The 16,957-nt window shown below is 41.1% G+C and overlaps 1 protein-coding gene across 1 annotated transcript; it reads left to right on the top strand.

The window, feature by feature from the left end:
- Positions 1-14,098: 14,098 nt before the first annotated feature.
- Positions 14,099-15,441, top strand: LOC116212152 (aspartic proteinase CDR1-like). The gene has a single exon (XM_031546724.1). It carries the CDS (start codon positions 14,099-14,101, stop codon positions 15,425-15,427), a length of 1,329 nt encoding a protein of 442 aa, XP_031402584.1. The 3' UTR covers positions 15,428-15,441.
- The last annotated feature ends 1,516 nt before the right edge of the window (positions 15,442-16,957 follow it).

Raw genomic sequence — 16,957 nt, 5'->3', positions numbered from 1 at the left:
GTCGGTGGCACCAACGGGAGCTCACGGCCACGTCCCTCACGGGGAGGCCGAGAGGTCCCTTGGTTCTTCCGAGGTCACGGACTTCTCCTCCCGTGATATCGAGGGTTTCTCGGGAGAAATTTCTGAATTTGGCCTTGAATAAATTAATGTCGCATTACGAATTTCATGCGTGTATTCACCTCGTACGTTTATTTGCGTATTTTACATCATGACGGCATTATTCTATTGGGTGCTTGTATTATTGATTTCCATGGCATATGAGACATGCAAGAAACGATTGAAATCGGCGCAAGAGACCGACCAAGACCCGGGGTTGAGCCAAGGGAACGTTCGGTCACTATCTTCGGGATGTGATCGAGCGTCCCGTGGCTCTCTTCGAGTCTATGTCGGCCTCTTCCTCCTTTTGGAAGTCGGCTCTTGGAGTTGTTTGCAATCGTGCTCTCCATTCAATTGTCGATCGCGCATCGATCGTTTATTAGACGTGTTAGTCCCGGATAAATACCCACCGAATCTATAGTTGCGGTGTAAATCGGTAATTGTCGAATAATCCCACAAAAATGGAAAAAGGGGACGCTTCACTCGGCTAATTAAAGCACTTGGACTAAATAATTGGGTAAATTGGTTATTAATTCGTAAAAGCGTCGATGATTTACGGAATGGCGAGAATGCCCTTTTCCATTAAAAAATTCACAATTTCAAAATACCGAGTCGCGTAACCCGAATAGAATTGATGTCTAGGGAGTACTCACGTGCCACGACTCGAGTCCGGGCCCAATTTGAGACGGCCCGAGTCGGGGCACGAGAGTCCTTCTTAGACTCCTTCGTGTGACGCGATCTCCAATTTATACACGAACATTGCTATTTTATTATCCAAGGGCATAATCATCATTCCGTGATTCACCGATACCCTAGGCGCTAGGGAATTGGAAACGCCTCGATCTATGGACGGAAAAGGGCCACCCGTTCGGGTACGAGTCTCATTCGCACGGCCCATTCCGTTCACTTTCGGTGTTTCTATCTTCCTATCGTAGATTCGGTGGGGAGCATTTTATTTCAGTTCCAAAACACAAAGAACCGGACTAATCATGCATCCGGCCTAATCAAACACTAGATAATGGATGAGCGGAATGATAGATTCCAATCTAGAGTCAAAACACGAGTTTGGCTAATTCGGTAAAACCGTAGTGACACTTAACTGAATAAGAGTCATAAAACAAACACACACATGTAATTGGCTTAGAACCTTATCCTAGCCCGCCCTCTATGTTTGCCTAGGTTAGATGCATTGTTTGCCAATCAACCACGGATAATAACTGATTAAATCACGCACATTCGACTTAATATGCCACTTGTCTGTATTCACCGACAATTGTCAGTTGTTGTCTATATTGTGTCAGTTTTATCAGTTTTCTTCTGTTTTGTCTTTGCATATGATGATTTATTGCGGTTCGGGCCCGAGCCCATAGGTCACGTGTTGCACGGGGTCCAATGCCCCAAATCACCGAAACCAAGGTCCAACGCCTCTTAACTCACCGAGCGCGTGCAACCCGAGTGCGGAATGGGATCTAGCCTTGATTCACTGTCACACTCCGAATGCGGCCTATGTGGAAGGCGGATTCGGATTGAGCGCATGAAACGGGTTTAGATATCACCCGGGAGCTCGATCGGTCCATCGGATACAGTTAGAACCGACCGGTTCCCCCGAGAACCGTTGGATCGATCAGACCCGACCCCTGGCTCCTCGAGCCCGCGTTGCCTTAATTTGTTTATCGGTTATTCAAAATACTCGGTGAGCCGAAGCGGAATATTGGCAACCGATCGGGATCCATTTACCTTATTCAGTTAAACCTTGTAATTAGTTGAGAGAACATTGCGAGAATTCTATTTGTATGTTCATTTATATACTTGTAAGGATCCCCGATCGGTGAGCGAGAGGTCCGAGTGCCGGATCGGTTCAGTTGGTCTATCGCCACCAAAGGGTGAGTAAGCTCGGATACTCGCGGTTTCAGTTCACGTAGGGATCCGACCATCGCGGTTCGATGAACTGTAACGATAAGATAGTGAACCGACTCCTCGATGCACAAGCCTACTCATCTTTCGGACTCTTGGCCCAACTTGATCAATTCATCGAATTTACGGTGTCAAAACGGGCGAGTCAAGTGCAACTCTAAATCACGCGGTAAATAAACAAAACGGCAAGCCTAGCAAGCTAGAGTACCGAAAGGGCGTGCGGGATATAGGCCCACACGTAATAGAACCCCCGAATTCGGAATTTCCGGTTCCGTACGACCATTGCCTTAGCATTTAGGTGTACCCCGTACCCCTAGACCCGGGTAACTTGCCGGCCCTCAACCTTTGGGTCGTAAAATGGCAAGTGGTGACTCCTTCTCACGTGCGTCCATCGCGCGTCCCCGGGAAGGTGGACACTCCCAAGCCGCGTTTGCTTAGGCGCGCGCATGAGTGACCCGACGAGATTAAATTCGGGTGCGCACAGCAGCGGGAGAACATCTTACACACTAGGTGCTACATCAAAGACAAGGTATGTTGTGTGATTATTAATGGCGGTAGTTGTACTAATGTCGCAAGCCCAACAATGGTGGAAAAATTGGGACTACCCATGCTAAAGCACCGCAAGCCATACAAATTGCAATGGTTAAATGATAGTGGTGAGATAAGGGTAGACATGCAGGTGTTAGTTGCATTTCGAATCGGTAAATACGAAAATGAAGTGTTGTGTGATGTAGTACCAATGCAAGCGGGACATTTGTTGCTAGGGCGTCCATGGCAATTTGATAGACGAGTGAAGCATGATGGCTTTACGAACAAATACTCCATTGTACTTAATCAACGATCAATCACTCTTGTACCATTGACTCCGCAGCAAGTATATGAGGATCAAGTGAGATTGCAAAAAGAGAGTGATCAAAAGAAAGAGAGTGAACAGAAGAAAACGAGTGAAAATCAGAGAGAGGCCGAGAAAAATGAGAGAGAAAAAGAAAATCAAAATTCGGCCATTGAGAGAAAATCAGAGAGAAAATAAAAGAATTTTAATGCAAAAATGGGAGAAATTAGGCAAGCAATGTTTTCAAATCAGCCGATGATTGTACTTTTGTACAAAGAGGCATTTTTCATACTAACGAACTTGATCTCGCTCTGCCTAGTTTTGTTGTTTCTCTTTTGCAGGAGTATGAGGATGTCTTTCCCAAGGAAACACCACATGGGTTACCTCCAATCCGAGGGATTGAACATCAAATTGATTTTGCTCCTGGTGTGACAATTCCAAACCGACCAGCCTATAGGAGCAATCCTAAGGAGACAAAGGAGCTTCAACGGCAGGTAAGTGGGTTGTTAGAGAAAGGGTACGTGAGGGAGAGCTTGAGCCCATGCGCTATTCCAGTAATACTTATACCTAAGAAGGATGGGACGTGGAGAATGTGCGTTGATTGCCGAGCAATCAACAACATAACGGTAAAGTATCGTCATCATATTCCTCGCTTAGATGATATGTCAGATGAGCTACATGGTTATTGTGCATTTTCTAAAATTGATTTAAAGAGTGGTTATCATCAGATTAGAATGAAAGAAGGAGATGAATGAAAAATTGTCTTTAGAACAAAATAAAATTTGTATGAATGGTTAGTTATGCCTTTTGGTTTGACTAATGCTCCAAGTACTTTCATGAGACTTATGAATCAGGTTTTGCGTGCATTTATAGGTAAATTTGTGGTTGTCTACTTTGATGATATACTCGTTTACAACAAAAACTTAGATAATCATAAGGTACATTTGAAATCTGTTTTAGATGTGCTTAGGAAGGAAAAGTTATATGCTAATATGAAGAAGTGTACTTTTTGCACCGATAAGCTTGTATTTTTGGGATTTGTTGTTAGTGCACAAGGTATACAGGTTGATGAGGAGAAGGTACGTGCAATCCAAGAGTGGCCTAGTCCCACAAGTGTAAGTAATGTTCGTAGTTTTCATGGACTTGCTAGTTTCTACCGGCGGTTCGTGAATGACTTTAGTAGAATAGCAGCACCACTTACTGAAGTGATCAAGAAAAACGTTGGATTTAGATGGGGAGAAGAACAAGAGAAGGCGTTTCAGCTAATCAAAGAGAAGTTGACCAACGCTCCTTTATTATCTTTACCTAACTTTTCTAAAACTTTTGAGATTGAATGTGATACTTCAGGTGTTGGTATAGGTGCAGTTCTCATGCAGGAAGGACGACCAATTGCTTAATTCAGCGAAAAACTAAGCGGGGCAGCCTTAAACTATCCAACTTATGATAAAGAGTTGTATGCATTGGTTCGAGCTTTAGAGACCTGGCAGCACTACCTATGGCCTAAGGAGTTCATGATACACACCGATCATGAGTCCTTGAAACACTTGAAGGGCCAACACAAACTAAACAAAAGACATGCCCGATGGGTGGAGTTCATTGAGATGTTTCCATACGTCATTCGGTATAAGCAAGGTAAGGAGAATGTGGTCGCCGATGCACTTTCTCACAGGTATGCATTACTCTCTACACTTCATGCAAAATTGCTAGGTTTTGAGCACATTAAAAATTTATATGCTGATGACCATGAATTTTGTGAGGAATATCGGACTTGTGAGAAAATCCCTTGTAGTAAGTTCTTTAGGCATGATGGGTTCCTGTTTCGAGAGAATAAGTTATGCGTGCCTAATTGTTCATTGAATGAGTTATTGGTGCATGAATCTCATGGTGGAGGATTAATGGGACATTTTGGTGTTGCAAAGACTTTATCTATTTTGCAAGAACACTTCTATTGGCCACATATGAAAAGAGATGTTGAGAGAATTTGTGATAGATGTGTTACATGTAGGCAAGCTAAATCCAGAGTGCAGCCCAACGGTTTGTATACTCCTTTACTTATTCCTAGTGAGCCTTGGATTGATATTTCAATGGACTTTGTGTTAGGATTACCTAGGACTAAACGTGGGAGAGATTCAATTTTTGTGGTTGTGGATAGATTTTCTTAGATGGTACACTTTATTCCATGTCACAAAACGGATGATGCTTCGCATGTTGCTGATTTGTTCTTTAGGGAGATTGTGAGGTTACATGGCATGCCAAGAACAATTGTTTCGGATAGAGATGCTAAGTTCTTGAGCTATTTTTGGAAGACTTTGTGGTGTAAATTAGGTACTAAGCTGTTGTTTTCTACTACTTGTCACCCACAAACTGATGGTCAAACGGAAGTAGTAAATAGAACTTTGTCTACTTTGTTGAGGGCAATCATAAAAAAGAACATTAAAACATGGGAAGAGTGTTTACCACATGTTGAGTTTGCTTATAACAGATCTGTTCATTTCGCTACTAAATTTTCACCATTTGAAATTGTGTATAGATTTAATCCTTTAACTCCTTTGGATTTATCTCCTTTACCGTTGTCTAAGTATGTTAATTTAGATGGTAAAAAGAAAGCTGAATTTGTCAAGCAGATTCATGAGAATGCAAGACTCAACATTGAGCGAAGAACTGAGCAGTATGCAAAACACGCCAATAAGGGCCGTGATAAGCTGATTTTTGAACCCGGAGATTGGGTTTGGTTGCATATGAAGAAAGAGAGATTTCCGGCGCAAAGACGTTCCAAACTGCTTCCAAGAGGAGATGGTCCTTTTCAAGTCATGGAGCGCATCAATGACAATGCTTATAAACTAGACTTACCCGGTGAGTACAATGTAAGTGCTACTTTTAATGTTGCTGATATGCTTCCTTTTGATGTAGGTGATGATTTGAGGACAAATCCTTTTCAAGAGGAGGGGAATGATGCAAATCATAGCACGACTTCAAGGGATCCAGTTCAAGTTCCAATTGGACCGATTACGCGAGCACGAGTAAAGAAGTTTAAAGATGAACTCAACGGCCTGATTCAAGAGGTTCGAGCTCAAGCAAATTCGTGGAAGCCCATTGGACATGAACAAAAATCCATCAACATGATTCAAGTTATAGAAGATTACGGACAAGGCTAAATTCAACAAGTGTTTGAGGAAGCTTCTAGAATATTTGATGATCAAGAGAAGATATCATCAGATTTGTTTAAAGTTTAAATCTCATGGAAATATTCTAGGGATATTTAGATTTCATATCTTTATAGATTATGTCATATCTCTATCGATATTCTAGGTTTTATTTTCCTTATCTTTAGGAGGAGATATGGCCAGATTAGGATTAGTTTATGTCTATATATATTCATCTTAGTCAATTTTTAAAGAAAGGAACATTCAGAAAATTGTGAGAGTATTCTCTTTGGTTCTTGAAGAACTAATTCGAACTTATCGGAAGTTTCCGTAGCGTTCATCATCGACTTATCAAACGGCTTTCCACCACCGTTTGTGGCGTCTTCATCGACTTATCAAACGGCTTTCCATCACCGTTTGTGGCATCTTCCTATATACCGAGGTTCTTGTTTCGCATGAAACAACAGGTTGAGGTCAATTATACCAAGGTTCTTGTTTTTGTCGTAAACAACGAGTCGAGGGTTCGTCAATCAAATCTGATCGTGGAACTTTCTTGGGTTCCTTTAGTTGTCGGGTCTCGTCATTCTTGGAGGGAATCGCATCAGTCGGACAAGGTTTATGTGGTGGGTCCTCCCGATCGAGCTCACTCCTGCCATGAGCTGCTCCTTGACCCTCTTGTCAGCAGCATTTGTGAGGACTTTCATGGCCATAGGCAACCCGCTCGGCAAGTGCTCCTTAAAGACAAACTCCATAAGCGCCAAAGCCCAGCTGATGGGCTCACGAACCAGAACTGGGTAAGAAAGAAGGGTGGAGGGTAGAACCAAAAAAACTCACTCGATAAGATGGCTCGCCATGAGTAAGAAAAGTCGGGTTGAGTTTGAAAAGTCGGGTTGAGTTTTGTTGGTTCTACCCTCCACCCTTCTTTCTTACCCAGTTCTGGTTCGTGAGCCCATCATTTGGTATCAAAGCGAAGGTTTTGTTCTTGTTGGCCAATTGAAACACATAAGGGAGTGTAAACACAAGTGTTTAATGAGGAATCATTCTGAGAAACGCAATGGATGAGGAAAACGTCCATGAGGCTTCGAGGGGACTCACACTTGACCAAGCCCAGTTCCTTGGGTCCCAGCAGAGGCAAGACGAGCTTTTTGCACAGATCGATCAACTGACCCAAGTTGTTGAGCGAATGGCCTTGGCGCGTGCTGCTCCACCACATGCACGTCGAGTTCCTAGACAGAATGTTCAAGTGGAAGATGAACTTCCTGAAGAAGAAGAAGAAGAAGAAGAAGAAGAAGAAGAAGAAGAAGAAGAAGAAGAAGAAGAAGAAGAACAAGAACAAGAGCAGTCGGTTCCACGACAGGAGCAAAGGGGCGTCGGTAACAACCTCAAGCTAAAGATTCCGCAATTCAAAGGCACGAGTTCCCCTGAAGAGTACCTCGAGTGGGTCCAGCGAGTCGATAAGGTGTTCGAATACTATGAGTACTCCGAAGCTCAGAAGGGTCAGCTTGCTGCCCTCGAGTTCACCGATTATGCGAATCTGTGGTGGGAAAACATAAAAGCACAACGAATAAGAGATGGCGAGAATGAGATTCGTAGTTGGTGGGAGATGAAAGGACTTATGTATAGAAGATTTGTGCCTGAGTACTACACGTAACAGCTTTATCTTCAATTGCAAAGTATTAGGCAGTGTGGTATGTCCATAGAAGATTATGTTAAGGAATTCAAACTGCTGACCATGGGATGTGAGCTGCGTGAGTCTCAAGAGACCACCATTGCGCGTTTCTTAAGAGGTCTGAACAAGGAGACTGATCGAACGGTAGCCTTTTGGGTCTCTAGAGGATGTGATAAAGCTGGCCGTTAAGGTCCGAAGGCAGTGGAAACGGGGCCAACTAACTACGCCACGAGTGTTGAACCTGAAGTCGGTGATTGATGGGTCCACACCCAAGGGTCAGCCTCGAGGTGGAACGAGCCACGAAAGGAAGTTGAGGGCTCGCTCAAGTCTCAAGCTGAGTCGGCCAAGGTGAAGTAGCAAGAGGTCGATCCACAACCCCCTGTTTAGTGCCGAGACATTAAGTGCCTTGAATTTCATGGATTCGGATACTTTACCTCCGAATTCCCCAATTGGCAAGAGGTGACCATACATAACCCTCACGCTATTGAAAGTGAAGTTGAAAAGGCCGTTGAAGATGTTTGTGGAGTTACGAGTAAGGAGAAAGTGAAATATGCTTATGAGAGTGAAAAGCTCAAGGCTAAGCAAGTCATGAGTTCGGAATCAAAGTTGGAAGAACAGCGAGAGTGCTTGGAGAACATTCCAAAGGTACTGATTTCAAACTCTCCAAAACAAGACCTGAAGGAACCCATTTTAAGCTCAGCCCAAGAGGAACATCAGGAAGAATTTGCTATTGAAGATCTATCGATGGTGTTTCATCTAGTGAAACATGAGCTACCTGAAGCGCACATTACTTCGCTGAGGAAAGGGCAATCTAGCCAGAGAATTGATTGGCAAGGAAGAATAGAGAATCTGATCTATGAGGAATTACAAGAGAGAGTTTGTACAGAAAAGTTTGTCATCAAGTGGCAAGCTAAAAAGAACCGAAGCGCACACATGAAGACCAGGAGAAAATCAATGAAGACTCAAGGACGCGTCTTTTTCCAACCGAGAAGGGATGATGTGCTTCAGATTTCAGCCCAACATGTATTCGAATTTTCGAGACCAGACACGCATTCTAGAAGACTCCGGAACAAGAATTTGGCTTAATTAGATATTAAGTTTCCTATATTAATATAATATAGTTTCTCTTAATTAGATATTATTTCATATATTAGCTTGAGTTAGTAATCTTAGGTTTCCTATTCCAGATAGTTTCCTTATTATATTTTAGGAAAGAAATCTATAGGAGAATATATGTCAGTTTCCTATTCTAGAGTCAAGGGAGGTGTCTGTCCTCTATATATATATGCTAGGATGAGATCTCAAAAATACGAATTTGATGAATATTTGAATGAAATTGCCTAAAGCGTGTCCTTTATTTTCTTATCTAAACAAGTCCCTTGATTAGTGGCGAAAACCCCGATTCTTATCGTTCATCCTTGAGCGTGGCGAATTAACCCAACTAAAGTGAGTCATCTTATCGGGTGAGTTTTGTTGGTTCTATCCTCCACCCTTCTTTCTTACCCAATTCTGGTTTGTGAGGCCATCATTTGGTATCAGAGAGAAGGTTCTATTATTGTTGGCCGAGTGAACACACGTGACTGAGTCAACACACGTGAGATTGAGTGGATTTTGCTAAATATGCGGAGATAATGGCTAAAGACCACCCAGAACGAGTTCCAAGAGGGCTTACCTTCGACCAAGACCTGCTCCCCACATTGCAACGAACAGAAGAGAGTTTAGGACAGCTCGAGCGAGTTATCCAAGCCCTTGCGAGTTCCGATGAAATAAGAAGACAACAATGGGTGCAGAAAGATTATCCCCCAAAGAGAATCCCGTCTTTCAATGGAAGCATGAGTGCTGAGGAATTCTTCACGTGGATTTCAGATGTGGACCAATTCTTTGACTACTACGGCATCCCCGATGATGGAAGCCAAGTCAATAGAGTTATTTGTCGGTTAAAGGGCAAAGCTCTTACTTGGTGGGAGAAATTGGAAAACGATCATCTTCGAGATGGAAGGAATTTGGTCTTTACGTGGTGGCATATGAAACAACTTTTGAAGGACGGGTTCTTGCCATTGGATTGTGAGCAACAGTTGTTCGAGTCTTCAAGTTGTCTTCTGGAGAGTAGCCTTCCTCTTGAGCATGAAAAGACAAATCTTGGTGATATGAAGATTATTGATGTTGTGAAAGAAGATGAAAACATACAGGTCGAAGACACAACTTCCAAGAAGAATAGCAAAACAAAAGAGGAAGAAGACGTAGAGTCGAAGAACGACGCTATGTTGGAGCGAGACACACATGTCTTGATCATGAACGTTTTATCGTCTGATGAGAATATTTTGGAGGTATTAATTTCAAATTCCACGAAGCAAGTCCTTATGGAACCCACTTTAAACTCACCCCAAGTAGAACTTCAATAACAAATTGATATTGAAGATTTGTCGATGGTGTTTCATCTAATTGAGGCAAAATTTGCCAAAGCATATACGACCCCACCGAGGAAGCAGCAATTCAGGCAATGAATTGGTTGGCGAGGAAGCAAAAACAAGTCAATCTATGAAGAATTATAGGAGAGAGTCCGAACATAAAAGTTGGTCATTAAGTGGCAAGTTAAAAAGAACCGAAGCGCACACATGAAGACCAGGAGAAGATCGACGAAGACTCGAGGACGCGTCTTTTTCCAACCGAGAGGGGATGATGTGCTTCAGATTACAGCCCAACATGTATTCAAATTTTTTGGACCAGACACGCATTCTAAAAGACTCCAAGACAAGAATTTGGCTTAATTAGATATTAAGTTTCCTATATTACTATAATATAGTTTCTCTTAATTAGATATTATTTCATATATTAACTTGAGGCAGTAATCTTAGGTTTCATATTCCAAATAGTTTGCTTATGCTATTTTCGGAAAGAAATCTATAGGATAATATATGTCAGTTTCTTATTCTAGAATCAAGGGAGGTGTTTGTCCTCTATATATATATGCTAGGAGGAGATCTCAAATAGACGAATTTGATGAATATTTGAATGTAATTACCTAAAGCGTTTCCTCTATTTTCTTATATAAACAAGTCCCTTGTTTAGTGGCGAAAACCCCGATTCTTATCGTTCATCCTTGAGCGTAGCGAATCAACCCAACTTTTCTTCTCGTGGCGAGTCATCTTATCGAGTGAGTTTTGTTGGTTCTACCCTCCACCCTTTCCTTACCCGGATTTATAGGCTCACAAACCAGACCTGGATAAGAAAGAATGGTGGAGGGTAGAACCAACAAAACTCACTCGATAAGATGACTCGCCACGAGTAAGAAAAGTTGGGTTGATTCGCCACACTCAAGGATGAATAATGAGAATCGGGATTTTCGCTACTAAACAAGGGACTTGTTTAGATAAGAAAATAGAGGAAACGCTCTAGGCAATTTCATTCAAATATTCATCAAATTCGTCTATTTGAGATTTCCTCCTAGCATATATATATAGAGGACATACACCTCCCTTGACTCTAGAATAAAAAACTGACATATATTCTCCTATAGATTTCTTTCCGAAAATAGCATAAGCAAACTATCTGGAATAGGAAACTTAAGATTACTGCTTCAAGCTAATATATGAAATAATATCTAATTAAGAGAAATTATATTATAGTAATATAGGAAACTTAATATCTAATTAAGCCAAATTCTTATTCCGGAGTCTTCTAGAATGCATGTCTGGTCCCGAAAATTTGACTACATGTTGGACTGCAATCTAAAGCACGTCGTTAGCACTGTGGAGTAATCCCTAGTAAAAGTCGAAAGTTCCTTGGAGGAAAACCTCTTGGGCTTCATGAATCTCTCCATTGTCTCGAATTCGAATTCAACTCATCATCCCGTTCACGTTTTTCCCAGGGAAGTGAAGGAACTGCCCTTGGCATGTTTCCGTGTAAGAGGTGGTTTATCACGGGAATCTCGAGGGTCTCCTTGGCAATCTTGGTGTAACTTGGGCTCACGGTTGTCACCTTCTAAAAATAGTAGATGAGGAAGTATGCTATTGCGACAAACCCAACTGTTCCCACAATACTAGAAACTGAAATGAAGATTGAATCATTTACGTAATTGTTTGAAAAATCGTACGGTTAACTGGTTTGATTGAGTTTCTCGTAAACCGATTTGCTTAACCGGTTTGGTAATATTACACATGGTGCAATAACAGTAATCCATGCCATCAATCCAGATTTGTGACGGGATTGAAGACTGACAGAAAGAATTGTAGATAAAAATCACATTTTATATGACAAAGGGACTAAATGGTGATTTTCCAGAAATGTTTTAAAAATTTTAAAAATGGACAGTCCAGATTAGATTGAGAAGAATTTAAGGGCTCAAATTAGTTATGCATGATGTGGAAAAAAAAAATAAGCACCGAAGAAGCGACCTTTATTTAATAGTAATGAAGAGCTGATTTAAAACTCGGTCTATGAATGAAGATTAAATTGAGTTTAATGAAGAAACTACGGTTTTTTTTTCCTCCTATTATTATTGGATGCGAGAAACTTATGTGCAAGATGGAAAGTGGTCACCTGTTATCCTTTTTATTTCGTGTCCACTCTCTGTTTCTCATTGTAATTTTCCACGAAGCAAAACATATTGATTTGCTTTGCGAAAACCCTGGTGGAATTCTTTGGCTTCACTTGTTTTTCTCTTTTTCCGTTTGGGCATGTTTAGTAAGATAGGACGTATATCGTGGAATGGAAATTGCCTTCTTGATCATGGCTGTATCAGTAAAAAATACTAGGGTTCTTTAATGGTTTGTGATTTGTGATTTTCATAGGGAAAGCGAAGATTATTGGGCAAAAGAAAATATTAGCGAAGATATGCTTGCGTATCGGCAAATGTTCAACACATTTCATTCCATTTGATCCAGCTGCATATAACTAAAGATACATATGATATATCCCATATTTCGAGTAGTATTAAATATTTTTCTCTTTTCCTTCCCGTCATTGTCTACTATCCAAACAATGCGTAAAGATTCTCGACTGAAAAATGTGATTCGAGCTTATCTAGATTTACCTATTGTTGTAACACCATGTTATTTTTAAAGAAAAATTACATATATGAACAACTCATAGATATCCTGTCACAAAATTATTTTATAAAAGATATATAGACCTGGCCATAAATTTTGTATCACCATCCCATGAACTTTGATAATCCTGTCACAAAATTATGGTTAAAATAATTATAGAAAAATCAACATGGGTTGATTTAAGCGGTTCAGCGCTTATTTCGTTTAAGTAAGGTCTCGGATTTGAGTATTTATGAATACAGAAAATTCATGCTGAAATAGTTTTACCCCTTAATGGGTAGACCCAGCTCGACTGGATTAGTCGGAACTCAATTGGGTATTCAGATATTAGAGTTCACGTCGAAAAATATAATTATAGAAAAATTTAAATTGTAATTCCATGAGCAATAATTTTTTGGTTATAGTGATTTGTGATTAAAAAAGAGAAGAGTTTTTTCTATCAGTGGTAAGATGTGGGCCCATAGTTAGGGGTAATTTGGTACCATAGACAGTAGGAGTGTATTAGTCAAATTGGGGTGGAAATATGCTTAGTCTAAGGTTAAATAGGATTGATTATCCATAGGTTAGAAAAACCCTTTAAAGAATAATTGCGGAAAAAACTGAACAAATGAGCAATCTATATTACTGTATAAAACAACAGATATACAAGGGAAGTTCTATCAGGATGTGCTTTTATTGCAAAGATTTGGGATTATTGTATTGTATGCTGTGGGAAAAGGAAAACCGTATCTGTCACTCGAATTGAGATAAATTATATATATATATATATATGTATTTTCCCTTATAAAGGCTATATAGTCAAAAATGCAAATCTCTTTATCAAAAATACTACCAATTGAGAAAGATGATCTAGCACAGTGATACACAATCGCTTAATAATCAAGAAATTTAATATTCAATTTTGTTTTGAGGTAATTCATATATCCTTATTAAATATTTTTATTTTTATATTACTGAATTAGGCTCATGAGTATCTTTAAAAACAAAATCCATTAAAGGACAAAAGGGCAACTGTTATCTTCTCTCAGTCATAGTAGATCCCAACCATTGTAACTATACTATATATGCTGCTCTTGCTCCCCAGCATTTGCTTGGAAAGGATGAAAGAAACATTGCTTTAAAAGGAATATTATGATTTTACGTAATATATAAATGTGTATATATATATATATTAGGATCCAGACATAGCAATACCAAACAAATTAAAAAGTTAATAATCTTCTAAACAGCTGCAAATTCGATTCTTCGCCGTTAATTACTTAATTACCATATATTTGCCGATATTCTTTCCCTATTTATCCTTAATCAAGAATGTCCACATTCATTCTCCATAATATTATAAGAACGATTTCCAACAATGTGTTTGCACAGGAACGAATGCATCACTAGAGCAATTATGGCTCTCTCTCCCGCTAAAATTGCCGTCACATTTTCCGTGGTTTTCACGTTCTGCTTGTGCTCTTTGGAGGCTTCCGATGGCGGTTTCAGCGTTGAGCTGATTCACCGGGACTCACCAAGGTCCCCGCTTTACAACCCGGCGGAGACCCCAACCCAACGATTGCGAAAGTCTCTGGCCCGCACCATCGCACGGGCTAATAGCCTCAGCCAGACAGCCGCTGCCACTGGATCTGCGCCTTTCTCAACTATAACCTCCAACGCTGGGTCGTACCTCATGAACATCTCGATTGGGACCCCACCGTTCCAGATTCTCGGGATCGCGGACACGGGCAGCGATCTGATATGGACACAGTGCGAGCCTTGTAATGACTGTTTCGAGCAGGTTGCCCCGCTGTTTGACCCGCAGAAGTCGTCAACTTATCGAGACGTTTCTTGCACCTCGAGCACTTGCAGCTCGCTTGACGGGACCAATTGTGGTGGGAACACGTGCCAATACTCTTACTCATATGGGGACCAATCTTACACAAGAGGTGATGTTGCCGTGGAAACGGTTACCCTAAGCTCAACCTCGGGTCGACCAGTTGCATTCCCCCGAACCATAATTGGGTGCGGGCATGATAATGGAGGAACTTTTGATAACAAAACCTCGGGGATCATCGGCCTTGGAGGTGGTTCAGTCTCTCTTATTTCCCAAATGGGCCAAGCCACAGGCAGCAAGTTTGCATACTGCTTAGTTCCATTAACCGCTGAAGCCAAAGGTGAGAAGTCAAGCCAGTTGAGCTTTGGGAGTAGAGCAGAAGTAACTGGCTCCGGGACAGTTTCGACCCCATTGGTACCAAAATCCCCTGAAACCTTCTACTTTCTAACTCTCGAGGCGATCAGTGTCGGGAGGAATAGAATCGAGTTTGGAGGTTCAGCAGGTTCAGCCTCCGAGGGCAATATTATCATCGATTCAGGCACGACCCTCACGCTTCTGCCTGATGACTTCTACAGCCAAATAGAATCGGCACTTACCAACCAAATTGAGTTACAGCCAGTGGATAACCCACCTGTACCTGATCTGCCGCTTTGCTACCGCACTAAGACCGACAATATCAATGCTCCTGTCCTTACTGCTCACTTCACAGGCGCAGATGTGAAGCTTGGTCCCTTGAACACTTTTATTAGGCTTGACGAAAATAATCTGTGCTTTGCTTTCGCTCCGATTCCGACTTCAGTTGGAGCGAAGGCCATCTACGGAAACATTGCGCAGGTGAACTTTTTAGTTGGGTATGACATCAGGAAGAAAGCTGTATCATTCAAGCCTATTGATTGTACGAAGTTCTAATAAGATCAGATTATGATCATAGTATATGCAACGGCATCGTACATTAGAATGTGGCTCTATGGATTCATTTTGGTTGAATTAAATAACTTATATTAGAAATTATGACTTTATGTATTTTTCTAAGTTTTTTTTTTCATTGTACAAAATTTCCAATACGGTTTCCAATTGTCAAGATGGACAACTTTTTCCCTCGACAAGGAATGAAACACTAATCAAAATGGATAAGGAAAAAGTATTCTTGGATTTTTATCTTAACAAAAAAAAAAGGTTTGATCATATTCATTGGCTTTTGCCCGTAGTGATCATTTATCACTCCAAAAGAAGGAGTTTTAGCAGATCTTTTCCCTTCTTTTTTTGGTCTTTTGCCAATGCCAAAAACGTCAGCTAAAACCCTCCTGATGTTTTCAAAAACATCGCTATTGACCTTATTGAGCGAGGGTTCCCTACGCTTTTTTTTTAGGAAAAAAAAATTGGACAAACCATCCTAGGCTGACGTTTTCAGAAATGTTGGCTAAAATTTAAGTCTAGATCGACGTTTTAGACCTCGGCAAAAACCAAGCCTGACTTTTAGTGCGTTGGCCAAAATCATGCCTAAGCCAACATTTATTGTAAAACTATGCCTAAGCCGACATTTATTTTACCGGCTAAAACCGTGCCTAAGCCGACCTTTCGTGTTGGCAGTAACCATGCCTACGACGATGTTGAAAAAGTCGGCCAAAGCCTTTTAAAAAAAAAAAACTGAGGCGGTGTTTAAAGTGTTGACTCAGGCCAATTTAATTAAACAAAACAACACCTTGTCAACAAATTGACAACCTATTGTCCGATAACAGATTGTCAATTTGTTGACAATCTGTTATCAAGCCCTAGAAATCTCAATCAAACACAAGTAAAATAACATCAAGACAAGAAAACGCATGATTGACTCCAAACACAACTTTCACGATCAAATATAACATGTATATAGAGGTACAATTAAGCAAGAAGCAGCGAACTAACTTTGGGATATCGAGAATGGGGGCAGCAACTTTCACTTCAACGATAAGGGCAGCAACTCGAGCAGTAGCAGCCAACTTCTGGAAATCGATGAGGGGCGTCCACTAGCAAAAATTTTGGGAGGTCGAAGAAAAGCCATCACCAGTAGTAGTAGCATCAAGAAAGGAGGATGAGCTGCCACAACAAGGGAATGGGATCGAGGAGGATCTTAAGAGGAGCTACAGTACTAAGGGTTGATGATGTTGTAGTAGGAGCTGAGCTTAAAGGAAGAGTTGGTCGGAATTGTAGAAGAAGGAGCGACAGCAGCTGCAACAGAAAGGGGGAAGGAAGGAGCGATAGTGATGAGGTTAAAGGTCTCGACCGAGGTTATGATGGAGAGGAGAAGATCGAAGGAAGGGGCACAAAGAAGAAGAAGAAGAAGAAGATGCAGCTCTACCTCCCTCACAATTTGGACAACGTGTTGCCCAAGACCATTAGGACACACTACACCTCATAAATTTAGCGTCAACTTTTTTTTTGAGGTACTCGTTGAGGTTT

The sequence above is a fragment of the Punica granatum genome, chromosome 6 (assembly GCF_007655135.1).
Source record: "Punica granatum isolate Tunisia-2019 chromosome 6, ASM765513v2, whole genome shotgun sequence".
In the NCBI taxonomy this organism is placed as follows: domain Eukaryota; kingdom Viridiplantae; phylum Streptophyta; class Magnoliopsida; order Myrtales; family Lythraceae; genus Punica; species Punica granatum.
The sequence above is the reverse complement of the archived record's forward strand: the minus strand, read 5'-3'. Positions and strand labels throughout refer to the sequence as shown.

What these genes read in the sequence shown, in the direction of transcription:
- LOC116212152 (XM_031546724.1), top strand. Translation starts at nt 14,099, where the DNA reads ATGGCTCTCTCTCCCGCTAAAATTGCCGTCACATTTTCCGTGGTTTTC.